This window comes from Mauremys mutica, chromosome 1, assembly GCF_020497125.1.
Source record: "Mauremys mutica isolate MM-2020 ecotype Southern chromosome 1, ASM2049712v1, whole genome shotgun sequence".
NCBI lineage: Eukaryota > Metazoa > Chordata > Testudines > Geoemydidae > Mauremys > Mauremys mutica.
The window spans coordinates 358,204,574-358,225,716 of record NC_059072.1 but is presented as its reverse complement, the minus strand read 5'-3'; the positions used below and the strand labels follow the sequence as shown (position 1 = coordinate 358,225,716).

General features: G+C 45.1%; 2 protein-coding genes across 5 annotated transcripts in view; both read right to left on the bottom strand.

Moving 5' to 3' along the window:
• Positions 1 to 21,143, bottom strand: part of LOC123374091 (olfactory receptor 52K1-like) — a 236,777-nt gene that overhangs the window by 125,175 nt on the left and 90,459 nt on the right. For 3 of the 4 annotated variants that reach the window (XM_045023604.1, XM_045023594.1, XR_006581004.1), the window contains exon 2: positions 11,508 to 11,614. Coding sequence is in view for 1 of the 4 variants with exons in the window: in XM_045023587.1 (XP_044879522.1) it covers positions 11,508 to 11,653 (146 nt within the window). In the remaining 3 variants the exon portion in view is untranslated. Of the gene's footprint in view, positions 1 to 11,507; positions 11,711 to 21,143 lie in introns of those variants that run through there. The other variant, XM_045023587.1, reaches the window with a different exon arrangement.
• On the bottom strand, positions 7,627 to 8,949 carry LOC123374148 (olfactory receptor 52E2-like). The gene has a single exon (XM_045023702.1). The coding sequence runs from the start codon at positions 8,749 to 8,751 to the stop codon at positions 7,804 to 7,806; it is 948 nt and encodes a 315-aa protein (XP_044879637.1). The 5' UTR covers positions 8,752 to 8,949; the 3' UTR covers positions 7,627 to 7,803.

Sequence of the window (21,143 nt, the reverse complement as noted above, 5' to 3'; positions counted from 1 at the left end):
GGCTCGCTTGGCCCATGGCTTAGCCCATGTGGGTAAAGGAGGAATGATTGCATCGGTAGCTAGACATTGGTATGCCCCAAAGTTTTCCAGTGTGGCTCAGCACTATTGCAATTCTTGTTCCATCTGTTTAGCACATAACAGCGGTAAACCAATCCGCACTAATCTGGCAGCTCACCCTGTACCGTGGGGGCCATTTGTAAACATTCAAATTAATTTCATAAGTATGCCAAAGTGTTGTTCTTATAAATATGTGCTAGTGTGTGTGTGTATGTATTCTGGGTGGGTTAAGGCCTACCCTTGTGTTAAGGCTGATTCCATCACAGTGGCAAAGAAGCTATTAAGGGATTTTATTCCTAGGTTTGAACTACCTGTCTCTATAAATAGTGATAAAGGTACTCATTTTACTGGCCAAATCATGCAGCATCTTTGTAAAACCCTCAACATCGTGCAACATTTGCACTGTGCTCACCACCCTCAAAGTGCAGGGGCGGTGAAGCGTAAAAATGGGGAGCTTAAAAACAAGCTCGCCAAGCTATGTTCTGAAACTAGCCTTAAGTGGCCTAATGCCCTGCCCTTAGCTCTGATGCAAATAAGAAACACCCCGATGCAAAAGCATGGGTTGTCTCCACACGAAATTCTCATGGCTCGACCAATAAAAATGCCAGTCTCCCCACCCTTACTCCCTAAGCAAAGTAATTTACAGCTAAATGATGATACTGTTTTGGATTATTGTAGGGCACTAATCCGTCATGTTAAATTTCTCCATTCACAGGTTACAGACGCCCTACCTAAACCTGCAGATACTGCATGCCACCCATTGCAGCCCGGTAATTGGGTCTACCTTAAAGTGCACCAACGAAAATCCTCCCTGGAATCTCGGTGAAAGGGCCCTCACCAGGTGCTGTTGGTTACTCACACGGCGGTCAAGTGCCAAGGATTCCCACGTTGGGTCCACGCCTCTCACTGCAAAAAGGTTGCCCCACCTTTGGATCCCACTACGGCACCCTTCGTTCCTAAGGTTCAAGACCAAGTCACTAAAAAAAACTATAATCCAGTGGGAAATTCTTTAACACCTAAGCCCCAGGACGAGAAGCCAAAATATAATCTCAGGAAAAAACTTTAACGGAGAACTAGGAAAAAACTTATTTCCAATCTGTTAAAAAACTCATTGCAATGGCTGATCCAAAAGCAAAAATCAAAAAATCAGCCATGGTGCGAAAGTGGCTTATGCCGTCCCTTTGGTTTATTTGTGTAACCATGTTTTTTTTGTTGCTTTTAAATTTTCATGATACCCTTATGTTTTTTTGGATGTCAGGAAAAGTTAATGCACCCGTTACCCCGATCCCTATAACATCTTTAAGTCCCCCCTTACGAAAGACCAAACCGATCTTGTACAAAACAAAATCAACCCCACCCACGAAGCCATGTCCAGCCCCAGTAAAAAAAAGAATACCGCGGTCGGCTGAGGTGAGGAAGGAAATTACACCTTTAACCATAAAAAATATAGAAAATTGGCCCTGGTATAAAAGACGCAATATAGTCCACTGGCAGGGGGGAACATGTAAAATATATTCTTGGGAATGTGGTACCGAATGGCTGGCAGGATTTATCCCACAAGGGGCCAAAGGGCCAAATACCATGTACTAATGGCCAAATACCATACCCATGTCAAACTATTCCCTACTTGTTATCGGAACCTAATCCTTCCTTTTCAACAGCCCCAACAAGAAAAATTGTTCCTACCCCCCATCCCCGCCCCCACAGAGAACAGAACATAACCTTTAACAATTTTACATGGCCTAGGCCCTCTTCTATTAGCGATTTATTTTCTTATTGTTCAACCAAATTAATTTTTTTTTGCTCAAGGCCACCTTTACCAGCGGGTAATGGAGTGGGAACCTTTGGGAACTGTACGTGTTCATTCTATTAACGTTTCTGTTTATTATAATACCACACCCACAAAAACCGTTTCCTTTATGCAACAGTGGGGAAAAAATACAGATGCAATGTTATTCCCTGGCCTGTGTCAAACCCTTAATACCCAGGGTACCTTTTGTTTCCTAATCACCCAGGTGACAGTAGATGCTGTAACCACCCATAGACGATGTTCCACGCAAACCAAATTTTTGTGCCAAAAAACTTTCCCTCTCACTAAAAATATTACATGTACTCTTGTTCAATTTACCCCTACACATACTGTTAACGAGACCATATCTAAGCAGGGTGTACAAGTCCACCCCCAGCAGTTGTGGTATAAACCTTTAAAAACTACTGATCCCAAGGGATTTAAATGGACTATACTTAATGCCACATTAGGGACTATTAGGTTTATATTGCCTTTAACTCATTTTCAAATTGCCACCATTTATCCTAATTGTTCCCGGGGGGCGGCCATCCCACTAGTATTACAACGTGTTTAAATCCATAAGTCTAGAACAAGGAGAAATCTTCCTAACGCATTGTAAAAGGGGGCAAATAGTGTTGCCTCCGCTTAAAGTGTCTATAAAACCTATCAACATAAAAATAAATTGGGACAATTAAAACAAGCAGCGGGTTTTATTACCGGGGCACAGATCACTGGGGTCAAGGCCGGGGTTGAAAAACTACATTTAATCTCCACCCTTAGTGTCATCACCCACGACATGTTAAGCCAAATAATCCGAAGCGTTTCTGAAGCTGGGAAGGCATCGCAGTGGGACCACGCATGTGCAGAGGTACAAGAATTATTTAATGCCCAATTAAAAAATTCTTGGAAATTTTAGGAAATTTGTCAATCAAATTATATAAATCAACTGGTGACCAAGGAGCATGTACAGTTACCAACCGTCCATCTCCTCCGGGTAATTGCCTTAAAGGCAACAGCAAACTCCCTGTCTGAGGGTTAAACAACTCCCCATATTGATTACCCGTTATATCCTGACCCTTCTTTACAAGCGTTTTATATCGGGTACGGAAAGCTGGGGGTGAGGTAGGTGATTTCACAAAGGTTTTTAATAATTTAAAGGCATCTGATAGACGCCGTACTGGATCTTCGGTAGAATCACAGTCAGTTGCAGCTCTGGCAATCGCTTCTTCGACATGCTGAGATAACTCTGCAAGTCGTTGCTGAGCCTCAGGGGAAACCTGAGTGGATCCTGAGTTTCCCGAGGAATTTAACTTTCCCGATTCGGAATCTGAGGAACCTGACCCTCTCGAAGTCGAAGGGAACTGGGTAGTAGTAGATATATAAGAAGGGGGTTCAGAGCGGACAGAGGCCTCTTGTGAGGGATTTACCGAGTCGTCCCCTTCCTCATCCGAGGCTGGGGCTTGGTCTCAGAGTTGGGTGGGCCACTGTCTGCACTTCAGGAACAGATTAATTACATCAGGGGACGGGGCTGATGGGGTTAAACAAGAAGCTGTCGCCTTTGTAATAGGGCGAACAGGAAAAAGGGATGATTTCGGGCCAGCAGTTGGCCGGTCCGTAGGGCCACACGTAAGGATTAATTTATCCTGTGTCTCCTTAAGCTTTTGCTTAAGTTTCTCCTGAGAATCCTTTAGTCCCCTAACCTGAGACTCCTGACGCCTTTTTCCCATTTTATTATACCACAAAAAATATGCATTAAACTGTCCCTGAGGTACGGCATTGGCAAGAAGGGCTCCCCTTAGGTGCACAATCCTGTCAAGGTCAAAACTTCCCTCCAGGGGAAACTGCAGTTTTAAATTATCCCTAGTATACCAATTCCATTTTTTTAAATATTTACACGTCAACGAACCATAATGTACATACATATAAGCAGCAGGCGTGCCTTTAGGTGGGACCGGAATGGCTTTTGACCCTCCGGACCCCATTTTCACTCCAGCTCTTGCTTTTACTCAAGCCAATCACACAAGGAACGCTTATTAGGACTGCCCCGGTTCTATCACCAGTGGCCCACCGACCTGCCCATGGCAGGAACACAAGGGAGCAGGTTCCGAGGCTCGGGATACCGCCTCTGCCAAACCTACAGGGCGAGCGGGTAAGGGGGGTGGGCTAACAGAAAAGCCCGTGGTCTCCGCACGTCTCTCTTCAGCCCTGAGCACCAGCCTTCAAGCCAACGGTGCTGCAGTAACTTCCGAGCCAACGGTGCGGTTTCCCTGGGGCTTCCCTCCTCTCCGAGAAGGGAAGGGAGCATATAGCTCCGGGGGGGGGAAACAAAGGGACCCTGCGGCCTTTCGGTGAAGGCAGTGCTCAAAGAGCGGTCACAGGATCATGGGAAAATGGAGGGGTAAGGGATAACAAGATGGGGAACACACAAGCACCCTGGCTGGTTAGCCACTTACCAAGGCCTGCCAGTCAGGGAAGCTTTTTAATCTTTTTACAAGCAGGGTTGTGGAGCTTGCTTTCAGAACACCCCCGGTTACGAGCTATTGCTTCGCAGGGGGTCTGGGGCGTCTTTCCACGACCAACACACTTCGGCCGCTCGGCCTTATACACACACACAGGCCGCACGGCCACACACATACAGGCACGTTTCTGGCACAGTCGCCAGGGCGAATACTGCTCTGGTCCCTCCCGACCTGGCGGCTCCGGGACCCCCGAACCCCTAAAAAGGCGATCAGTTCCCTCGGACGAAAAGGAGCGCGGGTCCGAGGCTTGAGCTTGCCGGCACTTCCAAACAACCAAACAACCAACCAACTCCGGACTCGTTACCACACCGGGATTTACACGGGTTAAATCAACCTTAAGAAAAGGCGTCAGGCCTGCCTGATGTTAAAAGTTCAGATTCAGCTTGTGACTTACCCCAAGCCGGAGCCTACGGATCAGTCCTCCTTCAGACCCCTCTAGAGATTTTAAAAGGTCTTTTACCTGTTAGATGGGCCCGGGGTCTGGAAGGGAACCGCCCGCGGTCCTCCGATCCAGGCACGTCATCTGTGGAGTCCCGGACGAGCCCCCAAATTGTTGTGGAAAAATTGACCACACCTTTGAATTTAGAATCAGGCAGCCTGAGGCACTTTATTGGAGTACAAGCATGCATGCAGGGAGAGAGGTAGCGTTTTCCCCTATAAGGGTTAAGCTCCCCTCTGCCTGTTACAATTCTTATCACGCTTATAAAGGTTAAAACCGCAAATTAGCATTTTCTTAAAATTCCCTTATTTGGGAGTAACACTTATAACATAAGCAAGCTACTGCAATCTTCTTTCATATATGGTTTTTCCTTTTATTGTTTTTGGGCAGTTTTCGTTGGTGGTCTGCCAGTTTTAAGACCCTTACTCTGCGGTTACTTATGCCAGCTAAAATTTATACAGAAAGCAAAAACAAGCTGAATACTCCTATCTTATTTCCTTCTTTCGGTTCCTTATTTTCCCTGAATGCCCTTTATACAGATAAACATATAAAAGCAAAAATGCAAACCTTGGCTTATATATATCACAGTTGTCTAGACTATAGGCCTTTAGGCCTACTATAATAAAAGCTGCAAGCAAATAATAACCTAGTCTAGACAGGAGGGGCAAATTTTCCCTATCACCTCCGACCCAGCCTCTTGCCTCTGAGCACAAGGAGCCTGTGTGAAGAGTACAGTAAAACCCAAAGACATAAGGATACAGATGGTTCATACAATCAAACGTGAGTTAATAGGTGTGACACAGGGTCAGAAAGGGTTGTGCAACTAGCAGGCTAATTGACTCAAATTCAACCTTTAAAGACATATTAGAGAACTATATAAATGGCAATTAGGGCCATACTCTATAAATAGCAACATAACCTCGGTAAATGGACTAGAGCTTTGAAACGCAAACCTGTATTGTTAGAGAATTAGAGGTAATGCCAACTGCAAGTGTTTACTTATATCACGTTAGATATTAACCATGTAAACAGATGGTTCCTGTTTGTTGGTATATCTGTTGATTCAAAGATCAAAAGAAAATATTAATATTTAAATTAAACTTGGGTGTAATAACTTCATTATCTATACTTCCATTTGAAAGAACTATTCTTAATTATTATCATAGCCTTCCAGTGGTCTATAAAAAAATACTTGGGTCCTGATCCTGTCATCTCAATACTGCTAAAGCTTCATCAGGGGAAGCTCAATACCGAGGTCTCCAGTTCCATTCTGGATCACCCCGATATTGGACATTGGACTGCAACCTACAGATTAATTCTGAAAGAATTCTTTGCAACTCAAAAGCTCACCATTTCTACCATGAAACTGACTTTAGAATTCTATTCATATCGCTATGTATAATGATGTCCGGCTACTGCAGGGCAGAGGGAGATGTTGAGTCATTAATCGGGGCCACCTCCTACCCACAGACAGGCTCCTTGTCAGGCTGAAGCAGCTCCCATCCCAGCCCGGGAACAGAGGGAACCCAGCTGTGGGGGCTGGATAGAAAGTGGAGATTGTGACGGGATGTACCCCCAGGGTGAAGCCTGGAAGCTGTTGGAACCGCTGTGCCTCCAAACCATTCAGCTGGGTTGGCCTTTCCCCCTGCTCTGCTGGTGACCCACAGCCAGACCCTCCAGGACCAGTTATCACCCAACACAACAGCAGGTGGTGCCACACACCCAACTGAGCTACCTGAGTGCTTTACCTAAGCCACTCATGGACCAACAATGGAGGCATCAGCCAATTTCCCAGCTCCCCAACTTTGCACCCCTGCTAGAGCATAAACCCAGAATTAGATTGTCTTGCACTGCAGAGGAATGTGTACAACACAAGCTCATTAAATAGTCCACTCCTCCTCAATTGGGGAAGATATGCACCAGCCTTTGCTAACGGAGCTAAGAGTCCCAAACACCTCACTCAAAAAACACACTGGTTAACATAAAACATAAATCAGGTTTATTAACTACAGAAGGACAGGTGTTAAGTGAATTTAAGTGAGAACAAAGAGATAAAAGCAGGTTACCCTGGAAAGCAAACAAACTTGCAGTCTAAGACTTGTACACATTAGATAGGATTTGAATCAACAGTATCTCACCCTGACCGATGATACAAGCCTTACAGATTCTTTAGGCACAGGCTGTATCTGCTTTGCAGCCTGGGCTCCTGTCCCCCATTCAAAGTCCTTTGCCTTTCAGAGCTTCTTGCAGGTGTTGAGTTGTGGGGGACTGAAACCAAGTGATGATGTCACTCCCCATCCTTTATAGTTTCTTCCAGCTTGCTGGAAAGTTGATGTGTGTGACATGGGGGGTGTGCCCTCCGAGGAGGCTTTCATATCCTGTGCTAGTGGTTTCTTCCCTGGATGGGTGGTCATGACAGCAATTAACACTGTCTGGCTACTCCTTTGACATACCTGAAAGGCTGGTTTTGGGTGTTTCCAGCCTCACATCACCCTTTAGTAACTCACACATAGCAGGATTTCATAGCTTCACATACAATGACAGCGCATACAACCCCAGGGGATATCAATGTTTAGCAGATTAAGACTTTTAGAAGGATACCTCACAGGGCGTACTTTGTACAAGACATACCATAATTACATCGCCATGGTAAATATGGGTGCTTTGGGGTGCAGAGTGTCACGGGGATGATCCAGAGAGTGACAGAGGGTGGGAAGGAGAGGAGCGAGTGAGGGGCAGAGCCTTGAGGGGAAGAGGCAGAGCAGAGAGGTGGGGCCTGAGGCTTCCAGTTACCAGCAATTAGGAAGGGGGCAACCCTGTGAGTTGTACATAGGCAGATTCCCCAGTTTGTCAGGCTGACACAGCACAGTAAGGTCAGGAAAGGATTTAAAGTTCCTTTGACTGGCTAGTCAGTGATTCAGGGAAGAGGGCCCAGCACCATGTCACCAGACAGCTCAGCACGGAGCTCGGTCTGAGATCCAGAGAACCACGAGAAAACTTTAGGTCCCTTTATGAGTAAAGGGCTGGAGCAGCCTATCCCGGATCTGTTGGTTCCTCGCCCCATAGATGATGGGGTTTAGCATGGGGGGCAGCAGGAGGTACATGTTGGCCATGAGAACGTGGAAATGTAGGGCCACATTGTGCCCAAACCGATGCGTGAGGAAGGAGAAGAGAGCTGGGATGTAAGAGGCTAAGATGACACAGAGGTGGGAGCCGCAGGTCCCAAAAGTCTTTAGTCGAGCGTCCTTTGTTGGGAGTCTGAAGATGGCCCTGAGGATCTGGGTATAGGACACGGCGATAAAAGACACATCCATACCGATCACCAAGAATGCCACAGAGAGGCCGTAGTAACTACTGACACGGATGTCGGCGCAGGCCAGCTTCACCACGGCTATGTGCTCACAGTACGTGTGGGGAATGATGTTTGTTCTGCAATATGGCAAACTCCTCGCCAGGAAGGGATAGGGGAGTACGAGTATGGCGCCGCGCAGCACCAGAGCCAGGCCAATTTTGGCCACCATGGGGTTTGACAAGATGGTGGAATGTCTCAGGGGATCGCAGATGGCCACATAGCGATCAAAAGCCATGGCCACGAGGATCCCAGTCTCTATCGTAGAGAAGCTGAGACTGAAGTACAGCTGAGTAAGGCATGCAGTGAAATTGATCTCCCTGGAATTGAACCAGAAAATGCTCAGCATTTTGGGTAGGATGGATGTAGACAGGACTAGGTCGGTGACGGCCAGCATGCAGAGGAAATAGTACATGGGCACATGGAGGCTCAGCTCTGTCTTTATGATGAACAGGATGGCAAAGTTTCCCAAGAGGGCTATGGCATAGATTGCACAGAAGGGGATGGAGATCCAGACATGGGCTGCCTCTAGGCCAGGAATGCCCAGCAGGATGAAGGTGGAGGGGTTGATGAAGTCGGTTGAGTTGGAGTCTGACATGGAGTAGGAGAGAAGGTGTCCAATCCGGAGGCAACAACGGTGTCTCCTGCAAGTACCATACGTTCCCCTGACTTCCTGTATGTGCCCAGGATCTAGGGTGATGGTCGCAGGACAAACACCTGGATGGAAAGACAATGTTAATATGAGACACTACATGCACAAGTGGAGGCTGTTCTGACGGATGAAGCAGATTGGTCGCTCTTCACACACTGAAAAATGACATTTTCATTATTCAGATGAATGAATTATGAACAACTGACCCTCCTAATGTAATTTCATATTTTATGGTGCTTCCTTCATCAATAATTCCTACACATCAGAGTGTGGGAATCCTTAATAGGTGCCAGCAGGAAACATGAGAGAATATTGGTTATCCCTCTTTGTTCCTTAGGTCTTGTCTACAGTGCCACATTTTTCGCCAAAAAGCAGCATTTGGTGAAGAAATAGTGGAGGTGTAAACACTACAAAGCCACTTTTGACGACAGAACTCCTCGGGTTCAGTGATGTAATAAAGGCACCTTGACGAGACTTGTAAGGCTTTTTACACAAAAGTTTTGTCACCAAAGTGCCAGTGTAGACACCATGCTTGATTTCATCAGTGTAATTGACCTCTGGAAGGGATCCCACAATGCCCATCCTAACCACTCTGGTCAGGACTTTCAACTCTTCTGCCCTGCATCCAGGTAAATATTTTCCACTCCTCCCCCTTTAAAGGCCCAGGAATTTTGAAATTCCCCTTCCTGTTTGCTCGGCGTGGAGTGTTCACATCACATCTTCCCAGGTGGCCATGGCAGCTCCATGCAGCAAATGGTCTCCTGCTTGGACCACTGTGGAACTGCTCAGTATTTGGGGAGAGGAGGCTTTGGAGTCCCAGCTGTGCTCCGGCTGTAGGAATTCAATACCTCTGGGCAGATTTCTTGCAGCTTGTGGGAAAAGGGCTATGATTGGGACAAGCTGCAGTGCAGAGGAAAATGAAGGAGCTGAGGCATGTGTACCAGAAGGCAAGGCAGGCAAAGAGTCGCTCCGGTGCTGCACCCTAGACCTGCAATTTTTATAAGGCGTTGGACGTGGCTACTTTGGTGGGGCTGGCGCCAACGGAAACTGGACCTAACCCAGAGGAGGAAGTCATCGATGAAGAGGTGGAGGCTTTAGAATATGTGGTGCCCATGCCGGGGTTGCCCAGTGCTGCATCCAGTCAGGAGCTGTTCTCCACTCTGGAGGTGTCCAGCCAGTCTCAACAGTCACAATCAGGGTGAGCCAGAAGCAGGAGAGGAGACCCCTGGTAAGTGGTTTTGCTCTGTGAAGTGCAGAGGTGGGCTGAGGGCAGAGAAATGTTCAAGGCTGGCTGTATTTGTGTGTGCTGGGCATTTCCCCGTGCAGCTAGGCCGTATGGCAGAACGGGGTGTTGATGCACAGCGAGATTTCACTGGAATCCTCCAGAGAGACCTCTGGGAAGCCTTCCTGCAGGTACTCTGCAATCCTCTGCGGGAGGTTTCTTGCAGAGCTTCTTTGTTCCTTCCCCCATTGAGGGACACTTCCTCCCGCCCTTCTGCAATTACTTGGGCAAGGACCAACGCAGCACACAGGTGATCAGAGTGATCAGAGTTTGTGGAGTATGTACATAAGCTATAGTAAAGAAAAACCCACAGTAACTGTCTCCAGTTTGTGAGGGACCACATGGAACCAGTCTCTAGGAAACAGATAAATGGATGGAGATTAAGTCCATTAATGGCTATTAGCCAGGATGGGTAAGGAATGGTGTCCCTAGCCTCTGTTTCTCAGAGAGTGGAGATAGATGGCAGGAGCGAGATCACTTGATCATTACCTGATAGGTTCACTCCCTCTGGGGCACTTGGCATTGGCCATTGTCAGTAGACAGGATACTGGGCAGGATGGCCTTTGGTTTGACCCAGTATGGCTGTTCTTATGTTCTAACCTAAATGAACCCAAAGTTATGGAGACAGATATGAGTCAAGGAAGCCAGCAGAGTATCAGAAACCTTGAAAAATCTCTGCCTGGATGGGCTCAGGTGTTTGGTTACAAGCTGAGGTGGTTCAAAAGTTTTGGATTTTTTTTAAGCAGAATTTTTTTATTGTTTCTTTAAACAATCAAATACAGTAAGCAGCAAAGGCCACACACTTCTGAAACCTCAAACCATGTTCAGGTTTTGGCAGACTAATTTCAGTTTTCAATTAAAACTGAATTTTGAACAAATTTTGAAGGAAAGCAGACATTGTCCGTGATTTTTTTTCTGCTTTTTGAAAACCCCTAGTTTTCAATCCAGAAAAAGTTTTGATGGAAAATATTTATCCAACCCTTTTAACGAGCTTTATGCCTTTTAGCACTAGCTGATGCTGAGAACCAATGATACCTTGTAAAGAAGGTTTCTCAAAACTCGGTTTGTGCTGAAATGCAGAAGGTTTATTTTTCCCAGGGGCACCTGTGGGGGGGAGCAAGTGGGGCAATTTGCCATGGGCCTCACAAGGGCCCCCAGGAGAATATAGTATTGCAATTTTTTTATAGAAGGGGCCCCCAAAATTTCTTTGCCCCAGGCCCCCTGAATTCTCTGGGCGGCCCTGCTCCCAGGCACAATATCCTCTGCCCCTGGGAACACTCACCATGCTTGTAGTGTTCGCCAGCATGTGTGCTTGTCAAGGGTCAGCGGGAAAAAGTCTGGTGCGTTGCCAGCAGTGTATTTTAATGTAGTGTTTCAGTGCTGCACATGTACTGAACAATAATACTTCTGTTTATGTTACCTTTGCTTCTCCAGATATGTCCTTGAAAGGAGGCACCTCTTTCCACTGGATAAGAAAGCACCCAAGACAGAGGAAGGAAGATATTTTCTGGGAGGTGCAGCAGTACTCTGATGGACGGAAAGCAGAAAAGAAAAGAAATGAGGCATACACTAGGGATGCAATGGAGAGGCAGATACAATTTTTCTTGTGGCAAACCAACATGCTGCAGTCCCTCCTGATGGTCCAGACTGAGCAGATGGGTGCCCGCCCTCCCCTTCAGCACATTCACAACTCTTTCCCATTTCCTTCCCAAACTCCACTTGGACAGTCCTTTACAATTTCTGGGATGTCTCATTTTACCATTCACTCCTCCTCCGCAGACACCTTTTCAAATGAAAGCTGGACTTATGCTCAGCTATGTGTGTGTGCATAGTGTGGTGGGGTTCTTGGCAATAAAAGCAAAGTTATTTCAATAATCAGCACTCTTTATTTGTTTCCATTGAAGTTATGATAGCAGATGGCAGCAGCAAAGCAGCAGGCAGTTGTATCATTTCCTTACATTGAACCCTGGGCCTGAACAATCACAATTGCTTCCCACCTACCAAAACTGGACTTCATTATGCATTACAAACCCAAACATAGCAACAAACTCTCTTTCTCATTTTCAAAGTGTTGCCACAAAGCCTCCCTGATTCGAATTGCCCTCTCATTGTGCTCCTCTAATAGCCTTGGTGTCTGGCTGCTCAAATTCAGCATCCAAGTGTTCTGTCTCAGCAGTGCACCCGAGCAAACTTTTCACTCTTACCTTCACAAATATTATACAATGTACATCACATGTCTCTGACCATGGGAATACTTTCCTTGAATAGATACAGGCCAGTCCTTGCTTACAGATAGCCTCCCAATATGAAGCAAATACCAGCAACTACACACCACACAACAAAAACACTAACCCTGGAACCAGTCCCTGCAACAAACCATGTTGCCAACTCTGTCCACATATCTAGTCAAGGGACACCATTGTAGGACCTAACCACATCAGGGACACCATCAGGGGCTCGTTCACCTGCACATCTACCAATGTGATATACGCCATCATGTGCCAGCAATGCCCCTCTGCCATGTACATTGGCCAAACCGGACAGTCTCTACGCAAAATAATAAATGGACACAAATCTGACATCAAGAATTATAATATTCAAATGCCAGTAGGAGAACACTTCAACCTCCCTGGACTCTCAATAACAGACTTAAAAGTGGCCATTCTTCAACAAAAAAAACTTCAAAAACAGACTCCAATGAGAAACTGCAGAACTGGAATTCATTTGCAAACTGGACACCATCAAATTAGGCCTGAATAAAGACTGGGAGTGGATGGGTCACTACAAAAACTAATTCCCCCTGCTGATACTCAAACCTTCTTGTCAACGGTTTGATTTTTTCTCCTGTTGAGAATAGCCCACTACCACTTTAATTGAATTGTCTCATTAGCACTGACCCCCCACTTGGAAGGCAACTCTCATCTTTTCATGTACTGTGTATATATACCTGCCAACTGTATTTTATACTCCATGCATCTGATGAAGTGGGTTTTAGCCCACAAAAGCTTATAGCCAAACCAATTTGTTAGTCTCTAAGGTGCCACAAGTACTCCTCGTTGTTTCTGCTCTGGAGATGCACTCAGTTTTGGTCACCCAGTCTCTATAAAGGATATAACAGATAGAAACGAGGTTTGAGAAGGGGAGAGGCTGGCATATATGGACAGACTGAAAAGTCTAGGACTGTTCAGTGTAGAGAAGAGACAAATAAGGGAGCACAGGATAGAGGAGAACAAAATAAAAGAATGGAACCGATTACATTGAAATGGACAAACAGAGAACAGCTCCCAACCAGTAATAGCGATCTACAGATACCCTTAGAGAGCTAAAAAGCCACGATTTCACAATCAAGAAAGTGGGGAACTTTGGTTAAAAACCCAGGTCAGTAGGAAAGTGAAGGCAGCAATTAAGGGGGAAAAAGCAACGTAGAACAAATAGGAATAAGGGCTAAGGAGAACAAAAAGGAGGTTATGAAGTATATTAAGAACAAAGGAAATCCTAGAAAAGGTTAAGGTCAATTCCTAGAGGGAGAAAGGAAACTTGTTAATGTTGCAGAAAAGGCAGATGTGTTCAAGGAATATTTTTGTTCTGCATTTAGAAAGAAGCAGTAGGAGGTGTTTATATGACATGTGGTGATTAAACACTTTCCAGTCCATTAGCAGTCATGGAGGATGTTAAACAACATCTACAGTAGAAACAGTAGAGTTACAAACACCAGAGTTACGAACTGACCGATCAACCACACATCTCATTCGAAAGCAGAAGTAGGCAATCACGCAGCAGCAGAGCCCCCCACCTGCACCCCCTGCAAAGGAAAAACCAAGAAAGTTCTGCGTTAAACGTAAAGTATTACCAAAAAAAAAGGGAAAGTTTAAAAAAAGAGATTTGACAAGATTAAGAAACAATGGAAAAGCTGATATGGGATTAGTTAAAAAAAAGTCTAGGAGTATAATTAATGCCAGTCAACAGCACGGTTTATGGAAAACACGTCTTGTCAAATAAATCCAATTTCATCCTTTCATGAGAGTACACATTTGGTTGATCTAGGGAACCAAGCAGATGCAACAGACTTAGATTTTTCTGAGGCATTTAATTTAGCAGGGGAAAACATTCAGTTAAAAAAACCAACACTATACAATATCAGTAGAGCACATGTTCAATGGACTAAAAACTGGCTATTTGACAGATCTCAGAAAGCTGTTGTCAATGGGCCATTGTCAGCGAATGGGGGTGTTTCTAGTGGGGTTCTGCAGGGATCAGTTCTAGGCCGGATGATATTCAACTTTTTCATCAGTGATCTGGAAGCAAATAGAAAATCATTGCAACTAAAATTTGTGGACGACACAAAGCTTGGCAGAGTCATTACAATGAGGTGGCCAGGGAAGGCATAACGATTGATCTGGAGCATTTGTTGATCTGGGCCCATGCAGACAAAATGTTTTAATACAGTCAAATGCACAGTGGTCCTCTCGGAACAGGAAATGCAGGCCCGACCCCCAGGCTAGGGCACTGTACTATGGAACGCAGGGGCATGAAAAGGGTTTAGAGGTCATTGTGGACAATTAACTCATTGTAAGCTCCCAGTGCGATGCTGTGGCCAAAATGGCTAATGCTCCTTGGATGCATAATCAGGGGAGTGGTGAGTTGGAGCAGCGGAAGGATTTTATCTCTGCACATGGCATTGATGAAACCGATGAAAGTTGATGAAAGTTCTGGTGTCCACATTTCAAAGAGAATGTTGAAAAACTGGAGAGGGTGCAGAAATTGGAGAGGGTGTGGAAAAAAACCACAAAAATGACTGGAGAAAATGCCTTACAGAGAGAGAGGTTTAAAGAGCTTCATCTATTTATCTCATCAAAAGCACAATCAAGCACAGACTTCCATGGGCAGAAAACTGTGGGTACTAATGGGCTCTGTAATCTAGTTTGGAAAGGCAGAGGAAGACTCAATGGCTGGAAGCTGAAGCCAGACAAAATTCGATTGGAAATAAGGGCCAAATGATTAGTACTGAAGGTGATTAACCTATGGGACAAACTGCAAAGGGAAGTGGTGGATTCTCCAACTCCCCATGTCTGCAGATCCAGACTGGATGCTTTTGTGGAAGATCTGCTTGAGGGCTTGTCTACACTTAAAACACAACAGCAGCGCTGCAAAGTGCTTAAGTGTAGACACTACTTACAGCGACAGCAGGGGTTTTCCCATCAGTGGAGGTAATTCACATCCCCGAGAGGTGGTGTCAAGGTTGATGCAAGAATTGTTCCGTCGACCTCATGCTGTTTACACCGGGGTTAGGTAGATATAGAGATAGTTCTCAGGGGTGTGGATTATTTTGCTGTTGCAAAAAAAGGAAATGCAGTTTTGGGTTGCAATAACAGAGGCATAGTGTGCAAGTCATGGTACTCAGCACTCTCTCTACTCAGCACTGGGTAGGTCTCAATTGGAGTTCTGTGTGCAATTTTGGTCACCTCTGTCTAGAAAGTATGTAGAGAAACTGGAAAGGATCCAGAAGTGAGCAACAAAGATGATCCAAGGGATGGAATGCAAACCATAGAGCAAAGGCTGAAGGAACTGGGTATATTTAGTTTGAAAAAGAGGAGATTAAGGAGGGACATGATAGTGGACTTCAAGTATTTGAAAGGCTGCCATAAAAAGATGGAGAAAATTTGTTCTTTCTTGAGACAGAGGGCAGGACAAAAGGCAGTGGGTTCAAATTACAGTGTAACGGATAAGATTAAATCTCAGAAAAAACTCCCTAACTGTAAGAACAGGAGGACAATGGAGCAGTCACCTAGGCAGGTTGTGGAAGCTCCTTCACTGGAGGTTTTCCAAAGGTGACTGGAGTCATCTGTCCTGGATGGTTTAGACACAACAAAGCCTGCATCTTGGCAGAGGGTTAGACTAGCTGACCCTTGCAGGTTCCTTCTCACCCTGTCTACATCTACATGTACAATGTAAAATCCAAGTTATGGAGCTCAATACAGAGGTAACTGGGTTAAATTTAATGGCTTGTGTTATACAGGAGGTCAGACAGGATGATCTAATTGTCCCTTCTGATCTTAAACCCTATGAATGTATCGATAAAGAAAGTAGGTCAGGCATTTATATTTACTTTGTCTCAAAGCACACGAATAAGGGAACATTCAATTACATTGAAAGTCTGAACATATAACATTGAGAAAAGAAAATTGTTTACATAATCCATATTTGGCCAGTGGAACTCCTTGCCGCATTATTGGAGCAAAGAGCATAGCTGAATGGGATTCACAAGTGGATTGGCCATTGCAGGCGATGCTGGTGGCTCCACCGTTAGTTAAGGCTGTCTGACACCTTCAATTAGACCTCATTTTCAGTTGGTTATAAGTCTACCACACTTTAACCATTTGGACTGTTGTTAGAGGGCTTATCCCTTCACCTTCCCTTTCCCTGGTTCTTCCTACATGAACAGAGAGTAGCAGTACCCAAAGTCCGAAAGTGCAAACAATTCAATGTTTATTGGGGTGAACTTCCAGCAAGCAAGTATTCCAATATCCTTCCTCGGTGTCCCCCTTCCCAGCTGTGACACCACAGAGCCTTGCCTGTGACCCTGTTCCCATTCCCTGCCTTAGCAAATTCCAATTCCCCTCCTACTTCCAGATTGACTGCAGACTATATAGTAAAACTTGAGTTCTGCTTAGCTATACCTTAACCAATCATTTTACTGAAATTTAACCAACCAATCCTAACATATTGTAACATGGTTATTTAACCAGTTATATCCCACCATCTTAATTGGTTTACACCCAACAAAATTAATTACACAGCAGACAGAAACAATCACAGAACCAGACAGAGATTATACAGACAAACAATAGGGACGTGGAGACTACAGTGACAGAACAATACAGAAATGAAGATTTCACCCCAGCTATTGATAAGTGAGTTCTTGCCAGACAGGATGCTGTCAAACTAAGTTTCCTTTTACATCTTCTAGGCTCTTCCCTTTCTCTGGAGGTGATCGATTGATCACCTTTTTAACAGCCCAAAACTGCCTTATTTCAGTGTGACTGGGGAGGATGTGACCATTTGCTTCCCAGCTTATGGCTGTCCCTGCTGTTTAGCCAAAGGCCTTAGCCTAAGAACAAGGCCTCAGACTATCGTAGTGATAGAAGGCCTATAAACAGGCAGACTGATTTTGATCCTTCTTTTGTACCTCTATAACTAGCTAACTGATAATACACCTAAAGTATGGGCCTTTGCAGACAGGCCTGACTATCTATATCCTAACAGCTGCCTGACACCTTCAGTTAGGAGACTTCATTTTTAGTTGCCAAAGTCTGCCAAACTTCAACCATTTGGACTGAAATTTCCCACACTGGGTGTCTGCTTCCGGCTGAATTGTTTTTTGAAAGTTTCAGCCATAACAGTTCAGTCGACTTCTCGAATGAAGTCAGGAGAAAAGACGTCTTGCTCATGATGAAAAATTCATATAATTATTCCAGTGAGGAGCCCCAGCACCTCCATACTTTCTACTCCCCTACCCCCGCATGTTAACAGCCAGAGCCCTGAAATGCAAGAGGAGGAGGTGAGAGTCCCTGAGAATTAACTCTCACACAGCTGGCTCCTGAGGTCTTTACTCAGTTCTTACTCCAAGGGGAGTTTTGCCTTAGTGGAGCCTGAGAACATATGGGCCACGGCCTCAGAATTTGGCCTTGTATTGTCCATCTACTAAAAGCTTTTATCCTGAAGCATTCCCTGTGCCACTGAAATGCAGCCACCTCGGAGCTGGAGGCCATCAGCCAGGGGCAGAGCAAAGAGGGACATTTTGGCCAGTGCAATTGGAGGAAACACATCCCCTGTGGCAAGGGCCCCAGCATGTTTAATGGCTCTGCAGAGACGAAAGGACCACAGACCTATTCTCCATCCCATCACGCCCTCCTTGCACTGGGTTTGTCAAGCAGGTGAGCTCCTCAGCAAGAGATGGTGTCAGGGTTCCTTCCCCACTCTGAACTCTGGGGTACAGATGTGGGGACCCACATGAAAGACCCCCTAAGCTTATTTTTACCAGCTTAGGTTAAAAACTTCCCCAAGGCACAAATTCCTTTCTAGCCTTAGTATCGCTGCCACCATCAAGTGATTTAAACAAACATTCAGGGAGGGCCACTTGGAGCCCAAATATCCCCCCAAACCCCTACACCCCTTTCCTGGGGAGATTTGAGAATAATATCCTCACCAATTGGTACAGGTGAACACAGACCCAAGCCCTTGGATCTTAAGAACAATGAAAAATCAATCAGGTTCTTAAAAGAATAATTTTAAATAATTTTAAATAATTTTAATTAAAAGGTAAAAGAATCACCTGTGTAAAATCAGGATGGTAAGTACTTTACAGAGTAACAAAAGACTCAAGAACACAGAGGATTTCCCCTCTAGGCAAAACCTTAAACTTACAAAAAGAGGGAAAATTCACAAGCTAAAATAAAAGGTCATCTAATGCATTTCTTTTCTGCTATTACTTATTCTGCAAGACTAGATGCTTAGTTCAGATATATTTTCCCCTGCCCTGTTTCCTGTCTGGCTCCAAGAGACACAGACAGAAAAACTTCTCCCCCTATTGGTCCTTTTGGTCAGGGGCCACCCAGGTAATCTGAGCTTCTTAACCCTTTACAGGCAAAAGAGGAATTAACCTTTTACAGGGTAAAGAGGGATTTTATACTGCCCTTAGCTGTATGTTTATGACAGATGGGTACCTGTGAATTCTGAGACAGATGTGTCTTCCCTGGGGATCCCTCTCAGGAAACCGTTTCCCACACCTCTCTCACCCCAGCATCTGCAGCAGCATCCCACGCTGAGAGCCAACACAGTGGGGTGCACCGTTTATAATATAACAGTGAGCAATCCCAGGGGGGTTTGCACTACCTCTAGGGGAGAAGCAGCATCTGAATAGAAACAGGCTGGAGACTGGAGACACTCTAGGCAATGTCTCTCTTTCCTTGTCTGCTCTTCTGTGCTATTTATCCAGCTTCAGGAGTAAACAGTAATTAAGGGACTTTCCCAAAGGGAGACGAGAACCCTCGGGCTCTCCATTGAGTCAGAGAGGAATTGGCTGCTCTGTGTATTTGTGTATTTTTAAAAAGTAGTTGATTAGTAAGAAAACTAGGCATAATAGTCTGATACCCTGTTAAGGCCTAGTATTAATGGGTAGATAGTAGCCAGAGAGATCTGGAGAAAGGTGACTGAGGGGAGACACAAACACTTTTTGCAGGCACACGGGGCTATCGCTAAGGGATCAGAGATCAGTAATTCTCATCAGTTACTATTATCATACTGTGCAGCAGCTTTCATTAAAGGATCTTCAAAACACCTAGCAAAGGAAATTCGCTATGAACATATTGTCATTATATTGATAGGTAAACTGAGGCAAAGGGAGATGTGACTTGATGAAGGTCATACAGAGAATGACAGACAGAACCCAGGAGCCCTGACTTCCCTGCTGTAACCATGGTCTCTCCGTTAGTAACTGAGTGCATAACAAGAAAGAAATGGTGTAGCAGGGCTTGTTCGTTAGGTGGATGTGACAGACTTGCTCAGGATGCAACCTGGAACTGGGGTACTCCTGAGCCCTCTGGCAAACCAACCTGGGCTCCCTCTCACACAGTGAGGCTGTGACAAGCTGCAATCCTCTCCAGGTTTTGCACTTCCACGGTCAGACACAGCCAGGGATGCACCCAGCTGCAGTTATATGAATGCTTTCACTAGGCACTTATGAACCAACTATAGAGAGGCTCCAGCCAATTCCTCCCCACCTCAGCTCCCCAGCATAGGACCCCAGGACTGTATCATCTGACCCTGGTCAGAAGCCCGGTGACTGTAAGTTTTTACCCAGTCCACCCCTCCCTCAGTGTGCAGAAGACAATGCACCAGCCTGTCTTTGGGCAGGTTTCCCTTTTGCATTTGAAAGAACACACTGTATTAGGTAAAAAATATAAAACCGATTTATTAACTACAGAAGGACAGATTTTAAGTGATTATAAGTAATAAGTGTACAGATCAAAGTAGATTACTTAAGAAATAAAGCAAAATGACAATCTGAGTTCTAGAAACTAGACAGGATTTGAACCGTATTGTGTTTCACCCTGATGGTACAAACAGTCCACCTGCCTTCCATACACGGGATAGAAATCCCTTCAGTCTGGGACCAAATCCCCAGTTCGGTCCTTGTTCCTAAGGTTTTACCAGGTGTTGAGCTATGGGGGGGGAGTGAGGGCAAGTGATTTTGTTACTTCCACATTTTATGCCTTGTTTCATGTGGAGGGAACTTCATTTGTCCAAGCAAAAGCCCCCAGAGCAGTTAGTGGAAAAGTACAAGCACAAATGGAATCCAGCGTCACATGAGCTGGTCACATGTCCTCGCACACTTTCAGAACTTTAGGTACAAAAATGATACATACATACAAATAGGGTAATCATATTCAGCAGACCATAACTTTTTCATTGATACCTTACATGGCATACTTTGTATAAAATATGTCATAATCATATCACCATGGTAAACATGGGAGTGCCAGGGTGTTGCTTTAGGCACAGAATGTCACAGGAGTATTAGTCATTGACTAATTTGGAGGGAGTGTGCACAAGGCCTTCTTAAGGTTTGGAACGTACAACACCTAAGTGTAGTGTTCTCCACATGTGTTTTTAAAAAGTTCCGTGTGCCTTCTCTGGGTCACTAGAAAACCTCTCTTTGTAGCTGTGCAGCACTATAAAAGCATTGAGCTTTTCCAACTGGTGATAACTGAATACAGATATTCATCAATGCCATGCAGTGGTGTGCCTCAGTTTCCCCTTCCACACAGAAGACCAGATTTATTATGTATCAGAGGGGTAGCCGTGTTAGTCTGGATCTGTAAAAGCAGCAAAGAATCCTGTGGCACCTTATAGACTAACAGACGTTTTGGAGCATGAGCTTTCGTGGGTGAATACATGCATCCGACGAAGTGGGTATTCACCCAGGAAAGCTCATGCTCCAAAACGTCTGTTAGTCTATAAGGTGCCACAGGATTCTTTGCTGCTTTTACAGATTTAT